The following is a 9,625-nucleotide window of genomic DNA, read 5'->3' on the forward strand; positions in this document are numbered from 1 at the left end:
TTTTTTTAAAGATTTTATTTATTTATTTGACAGAGAGATAGACAGAAGAGCACAAGCAGAGGGAGTGGCAGAGGGAGAGGGAGAAGCAGGCTCTGCACTGAGCAGGGAACCCGATGCGGGACTCGATCCCAGGACCCTGAGATCATGACCTGAGCCGAAGGCAGACGCTTAACCATCTGAGCCACCCAGGCGCCCCTAAGATTCCCTTTTAAGTGTAGCTGGGAACTTGGTTTCCCACTGGGGGAAATTTGGGAGAGAACTTGGAAGTCATCTGGGGGCACGTTGGGAACCGCGTCATGGGCAGTGGTAGGGGCAACATGAAGGCCAGGTCACGCAGTCCCAACTCCAGGGTGTCATCCATCCGCTGTCATTTCCCTCTCTCCACCATGCTGCTCATTTACTGTGAATTTTTTAAAGTTAGTCTGCACATTGCTTGGTATAGATTTAGAGGACTCTCCGTTCTCTAAGTAGAGGAATGCTGTTTGGAGGAAAAAGATGTTCTACATATTTTATAGGGGCAATTTGGACAAGTCTGCATTATGGCTTGTCTTACTACATTTAATGTGTGCTAGAAGGCTGATGGGGAGTTGGTGGGGTGATGCATAGAATGGAATCTGTAACAGGAGTGAGAGAGTGACAGTATAAAGTGGTCAAGTTCCTAGAGGATGGTCTGTAACCAGTAGTGTGTTCTGTGTTATGAGAAACCATTCTGGAAGGAATAATAATAGGTTTTTAAAAGGCGTACAATTAAGGCTGAAGGAGGGCATGAGGAAATGAGTTTGACGGACAAGAGCTGATACAGTGTGAACTCCCCATTCCACAAGTAGAATGTCAGGGCTCGATCTTGTCATCCAACTTTGGTGTAGATAATGTGAACTTTCCCAGGTTTGAGCTAATGACTTTTATTTCCACTTTATTTTAAATTAGGCTGAGGGACACAAGGTTTATGTAAACATGTACTCTTGACATACAGGACGGGAAAGCAGAAAAGAAAAATAACCCGAGGCAGTTCGGAGGAGGCTACCACGATTACACACACAAGCTCCCTCCAAAGACCTTTTAAAGGCAACAGGACTAGGAATCTGGGGAGATTATTAAGATTCGTTGTTTTGTGAATTGAAGATACACAATACAAGTTCAAAGAAGCTGAGGCTTTCAGCTATGCAAGGGCAAGATAACTTAGGAGGTTTGGAATGAGGAAGAGGAAACATGAATTGATTCCACTGGGTTAAGGCAGGAGGCAGGATGGCATCCGGTGCTGGGAGGGAATGAGCACAAGAGAGGTAATCTATTTCACACACAGCCAAACCTGCACGGTGCACATGCATATCCTATTTTAATCATTTTCACCCATAAAAAAGTTATATTGGAAAACGTTCCCCCTTTTCTGTTTCTCTTCAAAAGGAAACCCAGGGAGAGGTGAAAGCCAGATGGCAATACTGATTGCTTTTATTCATCCTTTGGCTTCTAACGGGAGCTGTTTTAAGCTAGTGAATCTATGACCCTGTTTCCCTAAGGCAAATGCATAATGTTATTTGGCCTCTCTTCGACTGATTTATTTTTCTATGGTCTTCAGAACAGGATATGCAGGTAGAGTCATTATTGAGAATGGTTTCTTTCCAACTGGTTCAACAATATACCTATTTTTCCCACATGGAATTCCTACTGAAATCTTTGTGATGAGAGCTGGTTGCTCCAGGATGTGCAAGGTATCTAGGGGCCAATCAGGAATGACTGTGAGCCCCCCTTGATGTACCGAAGACTTTTTGATTGGGAAAAACAAAACCAGACAACTGTTAGACCTCTTCTGTTCAAATAAGGAAATTCTTGCTATCGGAGAAGTAAAAGTAAACTCAAAACTCTTTATCCTTACCCTTCTAGGAACTTCGTATTTTCTGGTTTGCAATTCTTCTATTTAATAGGGTTTCCTTTCAAATGTGGCTTGTGAAATTACAACCTTTAACAATTAAATTTCTGTCAGTTTAGTTGATTTCTGTTATATAGAAAAAGCATGATTAAAGTAAAAGCACAGTGTATTCTGGATCTAGAAATTGACTGACCTGGTTAGTTCCTACAGGGCATTTTTCTTATTTGATTACTGATGGACACTGGTTGGCACATTTTGGAGCCAAAATGATTCTCCGGGTGCACATTTTGGAGCCAAAATGATTCTCCGGGTATATAAAATCCTGGTACAAAAAGCCCTGCCTTGCTAAGTTCTTAACCCCCAAAAAGACATGGTGCACTCTAAAAATGTTACTAAGAAACCAATCTATGTCCCAGCTTGCTAAGATATTCTGAATTTCTGCAGACACCATCGCCTTCTCTGGGACTGCCAGTTGGCATGAAAACACATCTTATGGCTGAATATCCCACCATTCTGAAGTCTTTTTCAAGAATACCAGGACTTGGGAGAAATATATGTGAAAATATTTAATTACCAGATTCTAAGTTTAACTAGCACATACCAAACACAACCCTGGGCCCCCAGTTGAAAAATACTTGCTTTAATTGCCAATATCTCTCTTTACCTTTTAGAAACAGTGACATGGTTACTGCTGCATCTTTGAGGGATGAATCAGCCAGTTGGTGTTTCAATGTCATTTGCTGTCTCCTCCTTTTCTCCTTCCCATCATTTGGACATCTGACCGTGTGTGTACCCTGATCAAACCCATCTATTCACTTCAATTCTTATTAAAAGTTCTGGGAAACATTGTGGAAGGAAAAAAAGTTAGAAACTAGAGCTATGGGTGCAAAGGAAGCTTTGGATTACCTGTGGATTTTGAACATCTCTTCCATTCCTGACCCCTCAACAGCGTGGATAATTTGGTATTTCGATATATGAATGAATAGCCACGAATGACTGATAAAAACACGTCTACTTTTCACGACACGGTTCCAGGAGCAGTTCGCTACAGGTCCCGTCTCTGCAGGTACGCCAATCCTGAGCCCCACTGGAGTGCAGCCTTCTCAGCAGCTACTGTCCCTTTGCATGGCCGTGGGGGCATGAGGCAGGGAGCACAAGACACCTGGCAGAGTCACACAACCGCGCACACAAAATGGCAGAGAAAGAGCAAGAGCGAAAAAGATTCTGGTTTGGGCCCAAATCACTAGCTGCTTCACTTCTAAAAGCAAGTGCCTTATAAGCTCACATTATTTACAATGCTCGGATTGTTCAAACATCCACCCAAAGCCGAGGACCACCACGCAACAGGTAACAATTCAATGAACTATGTACAGAATTTACAAGGAAGTTTACATAATATTCTACATTCCGTTAACAAGTTCACCTTTGTTTGCTTTCAGGAAACTGAGATACATGTTTGTTTTCTTTCTCATCCCAGGAATTACTGATTGAATCAACATGAGCAAATGCTGGTACATTCCTTTTTCCTCCCTCCTGGGATATAGGATTACATTCTGTTTAGGAAAAAAAAGGAGGCGGGGCATATCACCCTTTGGTGAGATACTATTCAAAATTGTCCATGTAAGAAATCTTGGAGGTTGTTTCCTTCTAGCATTATAAATATATTTTGTTTGTTTGTTTCACTTGGCGAATTTCAATTGAGTTCTTTCATAAATGAATATTTAGAAAGGAGTCCTTGATTTTGGAAAGATGGAATTTAGTCAGCATTTCTGTGTATTGCACATAATGTTTGCTTAAGGAACGCCTATCCTTGGATCCATAAACCAAACGTTATTCTCCGCACCACATTTTTCTCTTTGCATTTTCGGGATCTTTCATTGCTTGTAATGCACAATAAAGATGGCATATATGATATGGGAACACATATCCTTTAGTCTGCACAATCACCAATCAGTCTGCTGTTTCTGTTTGGCAATACAGAGGATGGAGGCAATAATCCTGGAGAATTTAAGCCCAAAGTGTGTCTTTACCTGGGTCTGCCTCACAAAGCTGGTAAGCATAACACACATCACCCCTGATGTGTTAAGCCAAGGAACACGAGTGGGAAAAATGAGTGTGTGGTCATCATTGTCAAATGAAAGGTGGGGTTTCTGCTGGGTCTACACAGGTTACACCTATGACACAGCTTATGTGACAGTTCATGAGCTGTGGACATGTGGTCCCCTGGACAGGACTGTGGCCCAGGAGAGTGAGTCCTCGCAGTCTTCTGCCTCTGTCGCCACTCAGGAATGCAGGAGATTATGGCTATTTTCATGGCAAAAAGAAAACCCAGGAAGAGCTAGATAGTAACCCCTCGATAATGTCCTGATCTGAATCTTTCAGGAATGGGGACCAGTGTGAGGGCACTTAGGAATGTCTAACAACTTTTATGTACATCATTTAGAGCAAGACAAGGGAGAGAGGCAGAGAAGGAAGGAATGTTTCCCAGGCGCTGTGAAGCCTGTAGGGAGTGTGGGTGGGGGCCGAGGAGGCGGGGATTTGGCTGGGAGGTGTCCAGAAGAAGGGAGTGGGGACGGAGGTCATGAACCAGAAATAGGTCAGCTTCTCCAGTTTTCAGGCTACCATTGCCTCTAAAATCAAAGCCATCTAATAGGATTTGCACCATCCTGTGGCTGTGACCCTTCTTCAGCCCAGGAGGACATACAGTGACACCATTTTGTGCCTGGTGGTAGTTTCAGGCTTACTAATCTTTCATTTTACAAAGGTTAAGATAGAAGAATTCAAAATGTTCTCTTTTTCTCAGAGATGCTTTACCTCTAAACGACAAGCATCAAATTCCTTAGACTTTTAAGGCAAGATAAAAAAAAATAATAAAACTATAAATTACCTCAGTCTTTTCCAAGGAGAACGATCTAAACAGATGAATAAAGAAAAATTGTTTTGTTAAGGAGCATAGATTATAGATACTTCCTTTCTCATTCAGCATTTCATCCTTAAAAGCTTTTTAAAGAGCTTTGACACCAGAATGATTCATTCCTGTTAGGCAACAGCCAAGAGTCTCCCTTCCTGTGTTTAAATACACAATGGTTCCTGGATGGTCATTGGGAATGTTAACCTCACAATCACCGGAATGGTCACATTTTATTCTATTTGGGCATTTCATGATGGCAAAGCATCTTTCCCTGCCAAGAACTAGTCAGTTGCAACATGGATCCCTTCATCCCGGGAGGCTGGAGATTCTCTTGACCAGGGAACTGTGATTATGCAAACTGAAAACCTAAGTGCAAATTTGGTCCCCATACCCTACTAATTTCTTATGAAACCATTGAGTAAAAGCACAGTTTTTATATTCTTACTAGTGTATATTATCTATAGCCATAACCATTCATTTATTTTGGGGTTCTCTTCTTGCCCTCTAAAAAGAGTATCTCAAAGCTCTGTCCCCTTGGGGTCATCAGCAGGAATTTGGCCTTATCTTTCCAATTAAGACTATAGTTTCTAGCAGCTGATGCTATTGTAAACACGGACCCTCATTACAGCCTTTGGGAGAAAGCCAGATCATCAAATGATGCAATCATCTTTACTATTACCTCAACCCTTATTTGACATCCAGGGATCAGATTCCGAACAAATTGACTCCATCACTGGCTGGTCGTTTTAGGGTCTCACTCAACCTTGCAAATGAACATATAGAATTCTTAGCTACTCGGGCTGAAAAAAAAAATGAGGCTTTAATGACATAAAATGGGATAAACCTCAACTGTAGCTGGTTGGACACATTTAGAGGTGTGTGTTGGGCTACTGAGGGACGCCCCTTCGGTGACCCACGACCACAGTAACCCGTGAACAGAGATAAGGCAGAGCAGTAATGACAATGATTCATGAGTGCGGACACGTTCTATGCTTTAGGGGCTGGTATACATCTTTGAAGGCCCAGTGATTTTGTCATTGTTGGTGTTATCTGTGGTTTTCCTATTTTGAAGTTTTTCTTTAAAATAGAAATCTGGCCTCAGAGGAGAATGACAGCAAAGTGGGTGTGTGTGCATTTCCTGAAGCATTCATTTAATACTTTGGAATGCAGAGCTCAGAGAGCAGAGCCCTGTGGTGCTCCCTGAGGCCTGTCCAACAAGGTGCTGCTCTCTGGAAGGCTAAGAAATATACACTATTTGATTTAAGATTTGGCAGTTTGGGTAACTGCCCAGGCACCCTTTTCACAGCACATAAGACTTGCCTTCCTCATGGAAAGGGCAATCTTTTTTTCAAGCAAAAACTGCTCACCCTCCCATTATGGAAGCCCTCCTCCTGCCTTCTCTTCCACACTGTCTCTGGAGCAGGGCCTGGGGACAAGCGCAGCCGCGGCTTCAGGGCACGGAAGCAATGAAATGAGTTCAGGGCTGCTCATTTGAATAGTTAAAGAAATCACCATTGCCCCAGACTCCTTATTCTCAACAAGAGAAAAATGTTCTCAGTGGCCGCCAGCATGGATTCTAGTGCTAGTTTTAAATCTGCTTGCAAGTCTGAGAAAGAAGCAGTTTTTTTGTTTTTTGTTTTTTTCCAGACTACCCAGCTGAATGGTGAGGTGAAGATGCCAGATTTGTTTTGCATAACCTCTGTCAGCCCTTGTCAATCCCTCCCTCCTGTCCCATGGAGTGGGGACCCCTTCTACAAGGGAGTTTTGGGGACTTGAGGGTGGAGGGGAGTCTTCCTTCCTGGTCTAGGCTCCTTTTATCCGCCCCCCCCCCTTCTTCCTGGAAATCTGTAACTTGTCAATGGCTTTGTTTTTTCTTCTGAGATCCTGGAAATTGTGTTGTTTTTTGGCAGCATGAAATTGTTACAGTTTACCAGGAAGCAGTGCGCGCAGAGAGCTAGGTCCTCTTCATTCTCATTTGAAAAATAAATCAATAAAATCCAGGGCAGGTAGGAAGGACTGCTAAAGATCTATCTAACTTCTCTCTTTGTGTGTTTGTGTGTGTGTGTGTGTTTTGTAAACATGGCAATTAACAGAGCTCTGAAAGAGCTGATAACCTGGACCACAGTAGGCTGGAAAAAAAATAAGTTTTTTTGGTGTGTGTGCGCGTGTGTGTGTTTTGTTTTTGGAAGTAAACATGGTGCAGTAATAAAATTGATATGCAACACCTAAAACCAGTTGGATGGCTGAATCTCTTACCTCAAAAAACACAGCAGTATGGCTGCTGCTGGGGGGGGGGGCGGCGCTGTGGGGTTAAGAAACAAGAGAAGAGGAGAGTAGTCTACGAACCATTAGGACAGACCTTAGTGTACGTAGTAAAGCCAATAAACGACGTTAAAAAGAGAAAAGGTGATGGGGAAGAACATTCGGGACCACTTGTCTATGGAATTCACATCAGTCAAGTCGGGGATTTTGACTTTGAGCTGCGAGGCGCGCCGGCGGATGCGCCCCTTGCTGTGCGCGCCGTGCCGGTCCAGCGCGCGCCCGTAGCCCTCGCGGCTGCTCAGCGGCTTGCGGTACTGGATGCTGGCGCTGTCGTACGAGTACATGCTGGTGGCCTTGGGCTCGCTCACGCCCGTCAGCACTTCCGAGCCGCTCGTCTCGTTCCGGATTTCCAGGGTGCTGAGCAGAATGTTGCCGTGGGCGTCGACCTGACGGGAAAGGGACAGGCTCAGGCACAGCTGTCGGGACACTGGCTGTGTTCATTCCCCTGTGGCTGATGACACCGCGCGGCTCTTTAGAGACTGTCCCGCGGCACGTCCTGCTCTGCGTGCCTCCTGGACTTGAAGATGACCCGTCGTCTATGTATCTCTCATCATTATTTACCTAATCTACCACCCATCTATCGAATCCATCACCTGTCTACGTCTGTTTCTCTCTCTCCCAACCATCATCTGTCTATAACTGTCTGTCCCTATCTAATCCATCATCTATCTAATCTACTATCTACCTATTTAATCCATCACCTCTTTGTCTAACTAATCTCCCATCTATCTCTCATCTGTCTAATCCTTCATTTATCTGCCTGCCACCCATGCAGTCTACTATGTATCTAATCTACCATCTAGTTATCTACCATTTATTTATTTATCATACATCTATTTATCATCTGTCTAATCTACCATCTATCTATTCATCCATACATCATTTATATGTATGTATACTTATATATATATCATTTATAACTCTGGCAAATTTTCTTGTTTCAAAAGTGGCACATGGAAGTATGTAAAATTAGAAACAGGAAACAAAAAAAAAAGTAGAAATTTGTAATTTCATCTTTAGAGTTCATTATTTTTTATTATTTTTAATATCCTGCCAGCCCTCCTGTCTTTTTTCTGCTTGTGTATACAGGCTCACCTGGTATATTTTGCTTTGCAATCTGCTTTGGTCAGTTAATAGTGTACCTGGTCCTATTACCATGGTAATAATTATTCCTCTGTGATATCATTTATTAACAGCTTATATGGGTAAAGCATAATTGGGTTAACCTATCTTTAGATGTTAAGGCTTGTTTTACTTTTGCAGTGTTATATAAACAAGCCTGCAAGGGACATCTTTTAGCTAAATCTTTGTGCATCTCCATAATTATTTCCTGAGGCTAAATTGCCAGAAGTAGGATTCAGGGGTCAAAAGGATATGCCTGCCTATGCTTTGACTTCTGTGTCCACCATTACTGATTGTTGCTTCCTGCCATTTGAGTGGTACCTAGCCCAGATTTCCTGGGTTTTGTTATGCTATGCCCACACACATTTACAGAACTACAGAAGATGCGAGCACGTTTGGCCTGCAGTGTGGCTTTGTTTAACTTCACGCTGATGCACTTTGCAAACTAATTTACCTTGAGAGGACATGCTCATTCATGCACCTGAGTTTGAAGTACTTCCAACGGTAGCACAGGGCAGCGGTGTTTGAATCTAGTGTTATTAGCACAGTGCCTGAGTTACGGTAAGTGCTCTATAAAGGCTGTCGGATGAAATGAATCTCAGTAAACACTTCTGAATGCCAAAGGTATGGGTAAGAAGATGAAAGAAACGGGTGACCAAGAAAGACAGAGTAAAGCGTAGGAGGAGGCAAAGACAGCAAAGAAAGGTAGAGAGAGTGGCGGGATATGATGCTGGGACATCCCTGATGAGAGAACGAAGATTTGAGTGTCCACCATGTGCCTAGCATCATGGTAGCTGCTTTGTATATATTCCTTGTTTATCACCTGCTACAGCCAACTGCCTCAAGTTTACTCCACTGCTAGATCGGAGAGTACAGCCCATGTCTTGTCTGTTTCAAAGCTTTCGTGCTCTTTACTGAGAAGGGACTGCTTCATAGTCCTTGGCCTTCATCACATCCCGCAGTGAATTTAATGATGCATTTGATAGCTTTAAGCTTAGAGGTAGTCGGAGAGAGATGGTGACTAAATCTGGCCTCTCCCTCTACTGCCATCTATCATTTCCCTCTGGAAAACGTGTGGCTCTCGCCTAATTGAGCTACCCATTATGCCCTCACCGGCACTTCTACTGGCTTCTTGAATCAGGGAGTTAATATTAATTTTTGTTGTTGTTAATACCTACTATTTGTTGAATCCTACTACATAATTTATCTCAGTTATTTCTTATAACAACACTATGAGATATATAATATTATCCTAGTTCAGCAAGTAGCGAAATAGAGATTCAGAGAGCTTAAGTAAATGGCCTGCAATTAAACAAAGAAAAAGTGCTCGATTTGGGATTAAAATACAGGATATTCTTTGCCTTAAATATAGCTTTCCCTTCTGGGTTTTGCATGTTAATCAA

At 42.8% G+C, this 9,625-nt stretch overlaps 1 protein-coding gene across 1 annotated transcript in view; it reads right to left on the reverse strand.

Annotated features, from left to right (window-relative positions):
* The window catches only part of LOC102734981 (gamma-aminobutyric acid type A receptor subunit beta1), a 25,846-nt gene continuing 16,221 nt past the window's right edge, over positions 1-9,625 (reverse strand). Inside the window, exon 2 of the mRNA XM_081812422.1 lies at positions 1-7,486. Coding sequence (XP_081668548.1) covers positions 7,139-7,486 — 348 coding nt within the window. The 3' untranslated portion in view covers positions 1-7,138. The remainder of the gene's footprint in view (positions 7,487-9,625) is intronic.

Source organism: Leptonychotes weddellii, chromosome 2, assembly GCF_054177405.1.
Source record: "Leptonychotes weddellii isolate Sample4059 chromosome 2, ASM5417740v2, whole genome shotgun sequence".
Taxonomy (NCBI): domain Eukaryota; kingdom Metazoa; phylum Chordata; class Mammalia; order Carnivora; family Phocidae; genus Leptonychotes; species Leptonychotes weddellii.